Source organism: Thamnophis elegans, chromosome Z, assembly GCF_009769535.1.
Source record: "Thamnophis elegans isolate rThaEle1 chromosome Z, rThaEle1.pri, whole genome shotgun sequence".
Classification (NCBI taxonomy): Eukaryota; Metazoa; Chordata; class Lepidosauria; order Squamata; family Colubridae; genus Thamnophis; species Thamnophis elegans.
In genome coordinates, this window is record NC_045558.1 from 112,577,198 (window position 1) to 112,593,917 (window position 16,720).

The 16,720-nt window shown below is 39.6% G+C and overlaps 1 protein-coding gene across 4 annotated transcripts in view; it reads right to left on the reverse strand.

Annotated features, from left to right (window-relative positions):
• LOC116520846 (mucin-4-like) overlaps nucleotides 1–16,720 on the reverse strand; it is a 33,575-nt gene that overhangs the window by 16,641 nt on the left and 214 nt on the right. For 3 of the 4 annotated variants that reach the window (XM_032235256.1, XM_032235258.1, XM_032235255.1), the window contains exons 2-6: nucleotides 12,923–13,358; nucleotides 8,194–8,418; nucleotides 5,738–5,962; nucleotides 3,323–3,433; nucleotides 1,154–1,387 (exon numbers count right to left, since the gene is read on the reverse strand). In XM_032235256.1, the coding sequence (XP_032091147.1) occupies nucleotides 1,154–1,387; nucleotides 3,323–3,433; nucleotides 5,738–5,962; nucleotides 8,194–8,418; nucleotides 12,923–13,352 (1,225 nt within the window). In that variant the 5' untranslated portion in view covers nucleotides 13,353–13,358. The remainder of the gene's footprint in view (nucleotides 1–1,153; nucleotides 1,388–3,322; nucleotides 3,434–5,737; nucleotides 5,963–8,193; nucleotides 8,419–12,922; nucleotides 13,359–16,720) is intronic. The other variant, XM_032235257.1, reaches the window with a different exon arrangement.

Here is a 16,720-nt window from a genome sequence, read left to right on the forward strand (position 1 = left end):
GGCTGAGCCATCACACCCCATTTTCCAATCGTTATGGGAATGTAATAATGCATTCTAAATAATTCAGTGAATCCCAATGCCCAGAAAAACTATGCTCTGGTGTCCCATTGCATATTTCCCAACACTTTATTTTTCTATACAATGTTCATGAAAGTCTTCCATTTTCTAAGGAGACACTATACCCTACTTCTCCCATACAAAATTCCCCCTAACAAAAGTTAGCCCCAAATTATGGGCCTTTTCCAAATTGGTGCAACTTTCCCCAATACACACTTGCTAACAAGATTGATAAATGGCAAGCAATTCCCTTCAGGGATGACTTGTCAGTCATGTAGCTATAACATTTTGAATGATAGAAAAGTGTAATAGCTTTCTTTTACCACTGGATGGAGGTGTGGGGGGAGTGGGAAGCAGGGAAGAGATTATTTCTTGGATTTTACAATTTCAATTTACAACCACAATCAGAATTCAGTCACGAAAGAATAAGCTCGTTAAATGAGACATTATGTGACCAGACTCAATTTTGTAATGTTTTTTTCCACAATTCTTAAGCGAATCAGGTATTAAACAAATTATAGTGATACTGAATCAGATGATGGTTAAGCACATCCACAGCTTCCTTCATTGGCATAGCTTGTCGGAAGCTAGTCAGGAAGGCTGCAAATCATGATTATGTGACTGCAGGATGCTGAAACCATCACAAATGCAAGGCAGTTGTGTCTAAATTATGATCACAGAACTGAGGTGGTAGTATGATGATTGTAACTTCAAGGATGAGTTGTAAGTCACTTTTTTCAGCACGAGTTGAACTATAAATTGTAATTAAAAGAATGGTTGTAAATTAAGGACCACTTACAGTTTTATACCTTGTTTTGTTTTCTACAACTTATGTTGACGTTACTTATTTGCACCATAACATTTAGATATAGCTTGGAGTCAGAGATTCCATAGTTAAAGGAAAATTACAGGTTAGATTGTAGCCAAGCATCTTTACTAGACCATTTTTTTCTTTTCGTAGCCCATTCCAAATCCAAATACTCTACATGTGTTGTACATGCAAGACTCACCTCCCACCCCCACCCCCACCCCCACACATTACTGATACCAATAACCATCACCTAGGAGGAATGGATCTATTTAGGCTAGACATTACCTGAGAGAGGTTGAATGGAAACACTATAAAGTCTTTTCCTTTTGTAGTTCAAAATCAGTGGAGGCATATTTTGCTCCAAAAATTTCACCATGTTCTTGTATCCCAAGGCAAAGGTGACCTTCTCAAGATCAATCCCTTCTTCTGTCAGCAGCAACTCTTTCATTTTCTTAACTCTCAGGCCAGAAATATACCTGCTTAAGAGGTCAGTGAGTGATGCCATGACTTTGTTTAGTACTGTTGAAAAGAAAAGAAAATGTATACAAGCATGAAGCTCAGAAAAACCATGAAAACAAGTTAATAAATCCAACAATTCAAGACTACCACCATGGCTATATTTACACATAACAAACATAATTATGAATCCTATCTTAATCAATAAATTATATGCATGTGTTTGCTTGCGTTGAACTTTAACATTGATTCAACTAAACAAGTCATGAATTACTTTTCTGAAAAGTGCAAAGCAAGATATCATGGCCAAGAATAGCAAAGCAAATTAGATTCAAATCAAAACAACCCTAAGTTAAAACCAACTTACCAGACCTCTGATTAAATGTACATACTATATATTAAGCCATAGTGTGATTTGATTGGTTTTAGCCTCAGCATAATAAGGCCTAATATAATGTATGAGCTAGTTTATCAGACATGTTTGAAGACCATGGTTAAAACAGCCCAACACACATTAACCATAGCCAATGGCTCATTGATTGAAAGGGAATAAATCCCCTTTTTCTCTCTCTACTTCTACAAAGGGAGGATTAAAGAAAAGCAACATCGGTTATTTGTTCAGAACTGCTTATTTATCCTGTGGTTTGCGATGTCTACATCCCAGTTTTAGCATTGTTTGTACCTGGACAGAGTGCTCTACACTTTGGGAAAATAAGCAGTAAGGAGAAAGACAAATTCTTTTACAAAGAATTCATGATGTATAAATTTTCTAATCTTTCTTATTTCCGAAACATTCAACAGCTATTTTTAAAATATATCAATCCTTTAATTTTACAGGTTTACCAAGCAATTATTCTTTAATTTCTAGGTTTTATTAAGATCACTTTTAATCTACTTATGTATTTCCATTCTGGTATCCTCCAAAACTGTTTGATCCCTATCATGCATCCTATCATGCATTATCAATAGTAATATTAGAGTTTTTAGATTAATAATAAGATGTGTAGATGATTGTGGAAGGCTGTTTGAATCAATGTTGTCCTTACCATTTTCAAGCACAGCTGCACAGGTTTTCCACCTTCATACTTTTCTCATAAACTGAACTATCTTAGAATATTAATGTAAAAATAACCACATCCAAACTAATAAAAAATGAGTTATTAGTTTGGATGTGGTTATTTTTACATTAATATTCAGCAAAAGTGAGACACACTGAGGAAGGTATAGAAGAAGAAAAAGTTGGGCTGGACAGGAGATTTTCAATTTCACAATAAATTGTTCTGAACGAAGGATCATTTTAAAAGGTTAGGCATTTGAAAAAATTAAGAGTAAAGTTGCACATCAAAATGACAATCTTTAGGCTCTAGAATTGGACAGAACTAGTAATCGAGGTGAAATAACAGAAAGAAAAGTCTATTGTATGGAATAATCAGGCCTATTGTTCTATTGCAATGAAGAAAATAGTGAACTATGGTTGATAATGATAGCTGTTGGTATGGTGATATTGCTGAAGATGGTCATGGCTGTTGATATGATCTAGCAAAATTCAAATTAGTGGCTTCTAAATATGTTTTGGGAGTACAACTCCCAGAAATCTCTCTGAAATATGCTAGAAGAGAATTCTGAAAATCTAATCCAAAACACTTTAGCATATCAGAGTACAAAAAGTTGTTCTACTCCACCTGGAGAAAAACAGATATAGGGTTACATGAGGCTATTCTGGCCTATAAACCTGGAGTTCTACACAAACTTTTAAGTAAATCATACATGTTATAAGAAGGAATATGCACATGATTGAACTGAGAGTACCATATTCAGTAACAATTATAGCAGGTGCAGAAAAAGATGAAGAAGGATCGACTTGATTGTCAAGCGGGCTTGATCCCTAATGGTGTTAATGATCTGATTTCATATAAATATACCACTTGGTCTAACATTTCCTGACCCTCTAAACCTGGTTCCCATTGTTCCCAAAATTTCAGAATAAAACAAACTTACGAGCCTTCTTTTCAGATTCATCTTGGTTTGAACTGTTTGAGATGCAAATAGGCTGATCTGAGCCAGAAGAGGAACAAGGGCTGGATCCGTATGAAGAGCAGCTAAAGGAAGCTGGAATAATAGAAATTTGGGAGGGGGGGATTTGAAAACATTCAGAAGTCAGAGTAACAAATCTGACAAAAAAAAAAAACACCTTCCAGATGCAGGTTCTCAGCCACAGTAGTTGGTAGACAGGATGAGATGAATAAAGTGTTGGAGTATTTACTTAGTTCAACAACTGAAATCTTACTCCATCTTCACAGTTTGGCCTTCCACAATATGGAAGACCATTTTCTCCATCCTTCTCAACTATTCCTCCCTCTAGATAAATGTAAACCACCAATGGGAAAAACTTCCAATCATTAAAAAAGGTAAACATTTTCCCTGTCCAGTCATGTCTGACTCTAGGGGGCAGTGCTCATTCTTAGCAGACGGAGCTAGTTGTTGTTTGAAGACACTTTCGTAGTCATGTAGCCAGCATGACTATACACCAAGGTGCACAAAACACTGTTGCCTTCCCATTGAATTGGTACCTATTTATCCTCTCGCATTTACATGGTTTCAAACTGCTAGGTTGGCAGGAGCTGCAGCAAATAAAGGGAGCTCATTCTGTCACGTGATGCTCAGGTCTCAAACCCGAGCAGCCAAGCTTTCCAGCTGACAAGTTCAGCACCATCGTGCCCCACTTTGCAATCATTATGGGAATTTGATAACACATTCAGACTAATTTTTCAGTGAATCCTAAACCCAGAAAATCCACGGTGTGGTGTCATATGATCACATTTTGTACACATTTTCCCCAGAAGCCAGCCAGGAATCATGATTATGTGACTCCAGGATGCTGCAACCATCGCAAACACGAAACAGTAAATAAATACCCAAATTCTGATGACATAACTGAAAGTTGTATGATGGTTGTAATTTCTAGGATCCTTGTAAGCCACTTCTAGAGGGACTATATCTTCAGAACATGTTGGCTCCCTTGTTTCTATACTTCAGAAACTGATACTAATGAAGTTATAAGCTTTACTGATGCCTTCTTTCTTAACCGCTGGCTAGATTTGCTTAATACACGGGTAGTCAACCTTTTTATACCTACCACCCATTTTTGTATCTCTGTTAGTGTAAAATTTTCTAACTGCCCACCAGTTCCATAGTAATGGTGATTTATAAAGTAGGGAAGTAATTTTACTTTATAAAATTTATAAAGTAGAGTTACAGCAAATCCCTACCACCCACCATGAAAGCTGGAACACCTACTAGTGGGCAGTAGGGACTAGGTTGACTACCAGTGGCTTAATATATCTCTTGCCACTACTGTCTTTTCCATTGCGACATCATTGTGAGTCCTGGTGAACTTAAAGTGCTTGGATTAGCTCACTGAAATTGTACTTCACAATTGACTTCAGTAAAGACTATGTATAAAGCTATGACTCTTATTGTTTCTAATTTGTTGACTTTATTCAAACTTGAAAAGGAGAAAAAAAACCCCTTCAATTTGCTCATTACGCCCAGCTATATACTGGGGCTTATGTTCTGTGTTTTCTACATGAAGAATTTATACCTTATTCTACATTCTGAATAATGTGGCTCTACTTCCACAAGCACATGTAGGGCAGGTGAGTACTCAAAGCATTCACTGATTCTACTGGGAGCCGTCATTGGTAATTAATTAGCAGAAAACTGAGTGGTTGTTTTTGCCAAGAAATCCAAAAAAATTAATAAGGAACCAAAGAGAATGAAATGGATATTAAAAAATTTAGGTATTTGAGTATAGTATTCCAGTCTCCCAGTAACTGAAATATGTACACTGATTATATTGTTTCACAAGTATAAAGGAATACAGCAGCTACTATGATTTTTTTGACATTACGACAAACCATTTTTTTCTCCTTTTGGAATGCACATAGGCTAAAATTATAATTAGAAAAAAGGTGGTCCAAAATTTCCATTGATAAACAAGTCAGTTGATAAGTGAGTTTTGCCTCATTTTATGACATAGCAGTTCCACCAGTCCCCGGTTACCATCACTAAGCAAGGTCCATGCAGATTTGTTAAGCAAGGACTTCATGAGACCAAGACATCCCACTTCCTGTAGGCTTCCCCATTGACGTGGCTTGTGGGAAACTTACAAGAAAGTCACAAATTATGATCAAATGGTCGCAGATTCTGCAACAATTGGAAATTTGGGCATGTTTCTGAGATGATTGCAATAATTGCAGAAGTTTCACTTTATTGGTGGTTCACATCCCTCTTTTATTGCTATTTCTTGCCCAAACTATATTGCTCAGCATAAGCATGCTCTTTTAAATGCCACAAAGCCACTCCATATTTATTTATCCAAACATCTGTTTGCCCATCCATTACATTTCTCACCTGACTTAAGTCGCACCGTACAATTCCTGTTCGAATTCCTTTTTACTACCAGCTCAGGAATCTCCTGGAGGCAGGAAACTATGTCGTTATAGCCAACCAGAAAGCAAAATACATACAGGTCATATCCACATTTCTTCTTCACTGCCTCTTTTAACTTCGACAACTTCAAGCCATCGGGATATAATTTCAAGATGCTACAAATTGGCACTGATGCAACTGTTAAATCTGCAAGTGAAGATAATGACTTCAATCTCCATGTTATGTAATTAATAGTCTTGCTATAAATGAATCAATGCTGCAGGAGTAAACCTAGACGCTCCTAGAAGTCTCCAAAAATTGCAAATTGTAATTTCAACTTCACAGGATGAAATAATTCAGCTTGGAACTTGAAAACCGCCACCTTAACTATACTTAAAATTGATGAAAATTCATGAAGTCAAATGAAATTTTGCTCCTATCTTTTTTCAGTATATTTTTAAGGAGATGGCACTTTGCTCAATAACCAAAAGGCCAAAGGCAGCTTCTGGAGTCAAAAGAGGTGTCACTTTTCCAACCACCTTAAATTCAAGGATGTGGATTAGAAAAGGTTTTGAAGGAATACTCAGAGAATCAACTGCTGGGTAGGAACTAATTTCATCAACATAGAGATACAGTATATTCATACATTCCTCAAAACCTCTAATTGTTTAAGGGCAAGGATGATTTTTAGCCTTGTGTCTCCTGCAGAAATTTGTATAAGAGAAAGAAAGAAGAAATTCACAATCAACCTAAAATTATGAAAACATTCTGTTCCCATCTCCTTGTGATATGTTTATAAGATTAGAGAAAATCAACTATGCCAAGGCCATGCGGTTATGTTCCCTGTAAGATAGACCCCGTTGACCATTCAGAAATTATTTCTATATAATAATAGCAAACCCCCTTTTTCCAGAATAAGGCTAGTTTCTAAAAGAGAAAAACTGAGCATTAAGATAGCAGGTTTTTAAAAAAGAGGATAAGGGTGAATGTTCTGCTCTATTACTTCTACTGAGATTGTAATTATTGCAACAAAAGAGAAATGCTCACTTATCAATAAATTTAGGTATGCATTACTAAACAGGATTTCTATTCTTTCAGAATAAAATATAACATTCTACTAGGAATATTGTTTTTTTTTTTTGAGAAACAGGTTGTCTTCTTGCTCCAAAATATTTTAACCATGACAAATCATGTCAGGGAGGTAGAAAGAACTGTCATGAGGGTCCTTGGTGCTTTTTGACCTTGGGAAATGGAAGGTCTGCAAGAAAACAACTGAATTAAGTATCATCAATGCTTTCCTTTAGTAGAACTTTCATGGCTTCTGATAAGTATTCCCTGCTATGGCAATTGCATCAGTCACAGTAGATAACTAAAGAAATAATAAGACTGGTGTTTTCCAATATGGGAGTTTCCAAATATATTCATTCCAAATTCCCCACTACCACTACCAGAATGGCCACATTAAGTTCCCTAAGGATGTACAATATGCTCCATGCACAAACAGTTCTGAGCACAGAACAGATACTTTCACATAGTCTGTATCAGTCAAAACATTTGAGTTCTGGAAAGAGATTGTTGTTGCCCAAGGGTAGGGTCAAGGAAGTGGCAAAATAAATACCAAGGAGCTTGACAGCACGGACAGGCAGAAATTAAAAGGAAAGGGGGGAAAAAGAAAGCAATAGCAAGATAGTCTGTCCTGTAATTGAGGGTATCATTGATGGCTTATGAAGATGCAGACAAAAAAAAAGCATTGGCATGATTAGGGAAGTAAGCTGACTGGTTGGTATGTACGATGCCTGAACTAAGAATACCGGCAATTGTTGAAAAAGTGTTGTAGGGAAAGAAATACACTGGAAAGATTAGCAGATAGGACAGTGCACAAGTCATGGAAAGGAAGAAGAACACATCCTAGCCTTGCCCTATTCACCCCATGAAAACCCTCTAGACTTTCTCTTCTCCTATAACCTGGAAAACCAAAATGTTCTGATTTCCATTTTGCTGAGTCCGAATCTACTTGGAATATATAGTAGAAACTCAGATATAATGGATTTCATGCTTTTTTTTAAAAAAAAAAAGTTGCTTTTGTTGTGATGGCCCAAGATAAATAAATGCTCTAATTTGAATTAGCCAATTCCATAAGATGACAACTGGGCTAAATCCTTTTAAGAAAAAAGTATGGGAATTTGTTTCTAATTTTAAGCAAGTAGACATAGGCATTAAAAGAAAACTATGCATGTTTTTTGGAAACATCTGTTTGGATGATGTGTGGAAAATGGTGAATTTGATAAGAGTTTTTATCTACCAGCAGAGTTTAATCTTTCTATACAATGTATGCAGAGCCATTTCTGATTATTATTACATTAATTATGGAATCAACTTTTATTTATATTTTTATTTATATTATTTAGTAAAATAAAATTGAGATTGTATGGTTCTACCTTTAGAAAGTTGGACAACATATTTGTCGTCTTGATGTCTGATGATTAGATTAGGTACATGGTCAACCAAAAAGGTTATAGCATCCTTATAGCCTTTGGCAATGCTGAATGTCTGTAGATCAACTCCAATTGTGGAAAGCAAGAGTGTCTTCATTTTATCAAACTTCAAACCTGACTTATATTCTATTAGGAGATTAGTAACTGTAGCTAAGACTTCAGCCAGATCTACCAAATAATGCAAATCAGTGATCAAAAAACAATCCACATCTCAATATAGTATTTTATAATGATATTATAAATTATCTTAGTCTGAAACTGTCTTTTCCCTCCCTGTGGTTCTATGTCAGTCTGCCACTTACTTGGTCATTCTTATATAAACATTCTATCTAAAGAAATTTGAAATCTCAATAATCAATTATCAAATATATATTAATTAGAATGTAAACTGGAATAACAAACAGAGATGAAAACCAAGAAATATTTCTTGGTGATCTATTGTAATTCGAAAAACTAACTCTTATCATCTAAAAGTGCTGAGAAGTATGCTAGCATTCTGCATTCCGTAATTTGCATCAGTTACATGGGTTCAAATAAATGTAATTTTGTAATATTTCATTTAGATGATTAGATGCGAGGGAATTGCAGAAGACTGGATAAAAGGTGAAAATACACTTTTATGAAGTCATTCATTTCAATGTGCTATCTGACTTGCAGAGACCAGGCAATATGCACAGTGAATACCATATTTTTCGGTGTATAAGATGCACCTTCACCGCCCGCCTCCGCCCCCCAAAAAAGATGGGTGGCAATGTCTGTGGATTTTATACAACGAATGTTGCCGAAGCCCCGCCCACCCTTCAGCCTCGGCCCCCAGCAATTTATCTCCTTGCAGCAAACAGCCTGGTCAGCTTCAGCACAGTCTGATTAAGCACTGATTGGCAGTTGGGTCGGCCTCCCAGAATACCGCCAATCAACTGTTCTAGGCTGCAGGGATTGCAACTGCCTGTCACCATACGCTCCAGTTTTGGCCACTGTGCACCACATTTTCTGCTTCTGCACATCCTATTTTTGGCCTGTTCCAGGCAGGGGACTGGATGGTGGCAGCAGCAAATCCCCACTGCCTGGAATGGGCCAAAAAAAGGGGTGCATGGAGGCAGCGATATGCAGCATGGCGATGGGCAATCCCTGCAGCATGGAACAGCTGATAAGCAGTATTCCGGGAGGCAGATCCAATCGCCAATCAGCTAATTGCGCTAAATCTGTGCTGAAGCTGACCAAGCTATTTACTGTTTGCTGCAAGGAGGTAAACTGCTGGGAGCAGAGACAGATTTCCTCCCCCCCTTGTTTTCTTTCCCAAAAGCTAGGTGTGTCATATACTTCGGAACATCTTATAGTCCAAAAAATATGGTAAATGAATGGAGCACTGAGCAACTTGTGATAGCTTCAATTAAATTGCATAGCTGTTAATCATAAGACCAAGCAAAATTTAACTCTCAGACATCTTGCAATACAGCTAGGCTGAGTTACAACTATAATAGAGTCTACCCATTATGGTTGCAAATTATGGTCGTTAAGCAAGACCACAATGACCTCGCTTAACAAACATCACCCCTCTTCTTCCTGATGAGGATGTTAAATGACCACTTGAGTTATTAAGCAGAGCACTGGATGCCTCAAGGATAAGGAGCAACAGAAGCTATCGGCATGCACAGGGTTGTTACAGCTTACAGGCAAAATCTCCTACCCAGCACTTAGTCATATAAGACAATGTAAAGTGACCCAGAGACTGGCAGGATTCAGCCTGCTCATTAGCCAGCTACAGGGCCCAGCAGCACTACTTGAAGGTGCTGGTTGTTGCCTTTAAAACCTTTCATGGCATGGGACCAGTTATCTCAGGGATCATCTCTTGCTGGTTACATCTACCTGACCCACTAGAGTGGGGAGGCAAGGAATGTTGTGGATCCCTTCCTTTAAAGAGATACATCTGGCAGGCAATATTCCCTCTAATTTTTTTCAGTGTGAGCAGAAAAGTATAGTGTTTGTGAGGCACATTTTTATGCCTGAGCACCTAATTTTTTTTCACAGATGTCACCTAAGACAACAACGAAATCAGTATTATTTGAAACTCAAAGTTATGTTTATTCAAGGTACCCGCTTAATTAAAAGTGTATTACTTAACAACGCTCCTGCTTAGCAACCAATATGTTGGCTCAGAAAGTCTGGCATTTGAAGCACGGAAGTCTTAAAGCTGTTGTTACAAGATCCTTGCACCCATAACCCTTTAGGAAAAGAAAAACCAGGGGTCTTCAAACCCCACAGCTTTAAGACTTGTGAACTTCAACTCCCAGAATTCCTCCTCCAGTCATGTTGCGGCGACGTCATCTGCGTGGATCTGCTCCATCTTCGGTTTTTTCACTAGGAGCAGGGCTACCACTGAAAATGCCGACGAGCACCCACCACCACCAGAATAACTGCTGCTGCCTCCTCCTCCTCCTCCAACAGCACCACATTTGCTGCGGCTGAGGTGAAGCCGCCAAAGCTCCCGTTGGCACCCACCCCCGTGGCAGCTGCAGCGGTGCCTCCCCCTCTGCTCGAAGTAACTGAGCTGGGCACTGCGTTACTCCTGCCACCTCCTCCTCCTCTGCCGTGCTTTTGAAAAGCCATGAGGCCTTTTTTTCCCTGCTTCGCCCCCTCCGCCGCCTTCCTACTGGCTCCCGTGGCCTCATTGCTCCTCAAAAGCATGGTGGAAGAGGAGGGTGGAGGGATAACACGGGGCCCAGCTAAGGTGCTCCGCGTGGAGGGGGAAGCACCACTGCCATGGGCGGGGGTGCGGGCTGGAACTTTGGCGGCTTCACCTCAGCCGCATCGGGCGGCAAATCCAGTAGTTCTGGAGGAGGAGGAGGAGGAGGCAGCAGCAGATATTCCGGTGGCGGCGGGAGCTTTGGGGGTTCACTTCAGCCGCAGCGTCGAGTGCAAGTGGCTAGGATTGGCTGCCCACAAAGGACCTCCCCAGGCTTGCTTTGCTGAACACGGGGCGACTGACACTAGTTTGAGAGGCTGGCGCAAACTACCATCAGTCACTCTGTGCTCATCAAAATAAGTCTGGGGAAGTCCTTTGCGGGCAGCCAGTTCTAGCCACCTGCAAAGGACTTCCCCGCATTTGCTTTGCTGAACATTGGGCGACTGATGATAATGAGCGCTGCAGCTGCGCCTAGCAGGTCCTAGGAGACCGGCTGTGCCGCGTAAGCTCCTGCCGCCGTCCCCGTGCCAACCCTAGATTTTCTGAGGCCTCTCAGCTTCCGGAGCCTGTGACAGAAATCACTGTGTGGCAGTTAGAAACTGCAGCACAGTGTTTTCTTACCACGTGCGCAACCGTGCATCTGCGCACCTTAAGGAAACAGTGCTGGTGGGACCCAGAAGAAGGGCCTTGTTCTTGGTAGGTTCCTCCCGCTGGAAATTAGATTGGGTCCCATCTAACACTCATTTGAAAGGCCCTGAATATGCAGTTCTGCCAGCAGGCCTGGGGAACCCATTAAATGGCTGGCATGAATGTGTGTCGTATTGTCACTGGGGTGAGAGGTTCTTATTTCATTATGGTGGGAGGGTATTTTATTATTTTTATTTCTTTTATATTGTTTTTATTTCCTGAAAGCCGCAGAGTTGCTCTGAGAGAGTAGGCAGCAATACATTTTCCAAATAAAATAAAACGTACTTTTCCTCTCCCCCCCCCCCCGCCCCCCACTCACCAATGTGTCAATGTGAGATTTAAGCTTTCCTACAGAGGCTGCCTCATGGCAACCCCTTGCTATTCTGCAGGCTATATTATACTCGTGATCCTCTAGGGGGCTCTGCTTTTTAAGGAGTTTCTACAAACAGATAGAGCCTAGAATGAGGTGGCCTCTTTAGAAAAACTATGATCGCATTGGCCAGGACACTTCTCTGCAAAAAACAGAAAGGCAAGTTGGATGCTGCTGGGCCCTGGAGCTAACCAAAGAGACCTGTAAGTTCCTGTGTGGGACAACCTGTAACAGTCCTCTGTGTGCCAGCAGTCTTCTACTGGCTTTAGGATCCCTTAGGCCTCTGATGGCAAACCTATGGCATGCATGCCAGAGGTGGCACGCAGAGCCCCCTCTGGGTGTGTACGCCATCACCAGCTCCTCTTCTGATTTCCGGTACATGCATGAATGCCGGCCAGCTGGTCTTTGCAGCGCTGCCTGGTGTGCATGCATGTGCCGGAAACCCAAAGGCCAACTGGCCAGTGCGTGCATGTGCACCAGCTAGCTGGTCTTTGGATTTCCAGCGCACATTCCAGTTTGGGCACTCGGTGCCCAAAATGTTCGCCATCACTGCCTTAGGCAGCTGGGTGGAAAGCAGGCTTCAGCTGTGGGGGCATGTATTGGCATGAGTGGGGCAGATAGGTAGAGGGCCACTGTAACATCCCTGCAGTTACTTGTAAGGGTGAACAAACACAGGGCTACTGAGGCCGTCATAATTTTGAAACTGAGTCATAAATTAGAGTCTGTTGTAATTTGAATCAGTCACTTTTGCGGGAGGGGGGGGAGAGACATCTATATCTACAGTGGAAGGATAGAGTTTAAGAATGGGCAGCACACAAATAAAGCAAATAAATAAATGAAGTTTCAGATAGCCAAATATAATGCCCAATATAATGAGGCAACTGCTACAGCTGTACTGGGCTGCCATTTTCCCCATTAGGTAATGCATTTACCTGCTGCTGCATCTTTCCTTCTTGCTCTTTTTTCCACCTTCAATCTTGAATCTTCTTCCACCTTCAATCTTGAATCTTCTTCCACCTTCAATCTTGAATCTTCTTCCACCTTCAATTTTGAATCTTCCTCTTCAAAACTGTCCAGTCCGTCGTTTTCAATTTCATCCAGCCAACCACCAATATTTAAACCATCTATTAGCTTCATTACGGGTTCACTTGTTTGACTGCCTTTTACAACAACAGTTTCTCTCATGTCATCTAATAAATGTCTGAGAGAACGGTACCCGTAATGAGATAATTGGGGATGAAAATGATGAATCTGATAATAAGCACCAATGAAGTCTCCAAATTTGATACCATTTGGGTAGTTGATTAGCACTCGCAATGTATTGCATTTTAAGCTGTCAGCATCCTTCTGCTCCATGTCCATCAATACCTAAGGTCAAATGAACATGTCAACATCAACAGTGTTTTATATCATCTGGGAATTTATCAAACTTGGTCCTAAAAACAAATGAATGGAACACAGGAATTAATTACCAACCAACACAAATTACCAACCAACACAGGAATAAAGAAACAAACCAATAAAACTCAGCCACCTCTCTGAAGGACTAGAAAAAAGCTGAAAATCAGTACAGCAAGTAGTAGTAGACTAGAAGCCATCAGCCAGCTTTCTCATTGTTTACTGACCCTAACAAGATGTAACTTAAGTATGGCTTAGTGGAACATTTGACCTGAACTGTTTTATTCCAACAAATTTGGGCAAAACACAATATATAACCACAACCTATTTTTCAGAAATGGAAACATGCTAGGGTGTGGAAAATACTCAGAAAATAATTTACGGCCAGCTTGGTCTAGTAGTTAAGGCACCAAGCTAGAAACTAGGAAAGTATCAATTCTAGTGCTACCTTAGGCTTGAAAGCCTTTGAGCCAAGCATGTTATCAGCCCAACTTACTTCAGAGTTGTGGGAAAAACAGGAGGAAGAAAGTAGTAACTATGTTTGCTGCCTTATTTATCAAAGGGGGGGGGGGGGGTATATGCAGGTACTTCTCAGCTAGTCGCTTAGTAACTATTCAAAGCTACAATGAGCTTGCCCAAAATTTGTGACTGAGTTCTGAAATTACAACAGCCACGCTACCAGCACCTTCCAGTCACATTTATGGCTGTTTCTAGCATTTCAGAGTTATGGAAATGCAATTTACAACATTTTTGCTGAAAATCAAAAGTAAATGTCAGTTGTTGTCCAAAAAAAAAAAAGAGTTTGCTTAATAACCACATTATTTATTTGGTGACTGTTGAGCATTCCACAAAGCAAGAGCAACCACAGAAATTGCACTTTCTAGGTCCCATAAAATGACAAGATTTTTTTTTAAAAAGGAATATGTAGCAAGGCCTCCCAATGGAAGATAGAGCACAAGATGTTCTTAGGAGAAAGCTGTCCCTCAAGTAACCAAGTTCTATGCCATTTAAGGCTTTCAAGGTGATAACCAGCACCTTGAATTGCAACTGGAAGCCTATCAGAAAAGCCAGTGTACTGTAGCTTATACAGTAGCAGTGTTACACAGTGTGTGTGTGCACCCAAAACATTGCATTCTGGACTAATTGAATTTTTCATATACTTTTCAAGAGCAGCCATGCAAAAGATGTGGAACTTCCCTTAAATTGTACAAAGTAAAAAAGGAACTTCCAAAAAGGTTCCATGCCCATTTGCACTATTCAGGAGACACTGAGGGTACAGATACATGTTCAAATGTTCTTGATGACTCTCAAAGAGTGCTAAGAACTAGGTGACTGAAAGGAATATAAATCTATTTTTCATCATTCCATCAGAACTGAGGCAGCTTTTTGGATGAGAAGAGAAATGTCTTCAAGGAAAACAAAGAAAGTCCAGTTGCCTTTTGAAAAAGCACCTTTGGGATAATTATGATCTGGATGACTGAAAATCTCCATAAACACTGATCAGAATTTCTGTTGCTAAACAGGACAATTAAGTGAATTGTGCTCAATTTTACAACTTTTCTCATGTTGTTCAGCAAATCATTACAGCTGTTAAGAGAATCATGTGGTCACTAGGCAAATCCAATTTGCCCCATTGACTCTCTACTTGTTGGAAACCAGAGGAGACAGTTGCAAATGGTGATCTTGTAACACCAGAGATGCTGAACCAGTGTATATAGCGCACCCAAACTTTGATCATGTTATTGTGAGGATGCTCTGATGGTTGTAATAATAGGGACCAAAAGTGTAAGGTATAAGTCATTTTTTTTTCAATGCAATTTTGAATGGTTGCTAAACAAAGTTTTAACTAAGCACTACCTATAGTTCCATTAAGTGGTAGTAAAGAGCAAATAGCCATGAGCAGGGCTTTATAGTTGAGGAATAGGTGCAACTTACCCATGAAACTGAGCAGCTGTTATGAGGCCAGGAGAACCCCCCAGAATGCACAATAAGTCTAAATAAGATAATGTCAGAACCAAAGACAGAAACCCTCCAATACCAGATCTGGAAGATCCAAAACCCATAACTACTCTGTTTTGGCAAGGTTTAACTACAGCCTGTTCTTCTCTATTCAAACATTGGATTTTAGAAGTCTTTAGAATTTACTTCTGGTCAAGTTTATATAGCAATTATGGGTAAGATACAGTTCCTAATATACTGTTCTATGACCATGTATCATGTTGGAAGGAAAATTGTCATTAGCAATATAACATATCAAATATTGATAAATAACTGTTTATCCTTGTAATATAGCATTGGAGTTATTAACCTGAGGCTTATTTCAAAACAGAACCTAGAGTCTATATTAAGTCATAGCTTAATTATGATTTATCAAAAACACTCTTAAGCAATGTACTGAAACAAACAGCTTACCATACTGAGTGGGTTTACGCAAGGCATGCCTTAAATAAAGCACATGTTGGTTTAGCATATGAATGCAGCATGAAACATTCACTACAAGCCAAAGGCAGTATCATTATTAAAACAATTAATTTATATAATGCCTTACAAATTGTAAGAGTTGCAAGAACCCTTCCTTCAATGTGTACGGAGTAAAAAGGGAAGGGACCGCAGATGGCCTTCCTCTTATCAGTTTATACTGCTAGAGGAAGGTCAGAAACGTTTTCAGAATTGCAAATGGAGTCAGATAAAGCTGAAACCGAGAACCAGGGCACCCTCAAAACTTTCTGGGGAAAGCCAACAAACCATAGTCGTTTTTTAAACTTCTAAACAAGAATCCAAGCATATACATGTTTCTCCTGCGTTCATAATACAAGCCTCCTGAGATGCCTGGACTACTTAACCGGCAAAAAAAGCAATCAACTCAGAAGTTTGTCCATGAAGAAACACAACTCTAATTTGAGTTATTAGCTGATAAAAATCAACAGAAGCCTTGATAATAGCCTTCACGCAAGATCTTTCTATGGAAGGGGACTTTTAAATCCAGCTGTGATGCCAATACAAATCAGTTTTGACTCCTAGTGACAATCAGGATTTTTAAAAAATGGCTTGCCATTGCATGCGTCCTGGGACTGAGAGTGAGTGACTGGCACAAGACTCCTGGTCTGCCTCCCACTTTCTAGACTGGTGCCTTAACTACTGCATCAAACTGGCTTTTATAATATCAGGCTTTAGATGCGGACCTCCACAAAATACGTATTTTCAAGTTTTAAAAAAATTCCTCAGTAGCCTAGTAGGCACCTTTTCCAACAAACAAACTTCACTCGAAGACATACGCTTTTCCCTACTGCGATTCCCCCTGAATTTTTGCAATTACTGGTTACAAAACCGGT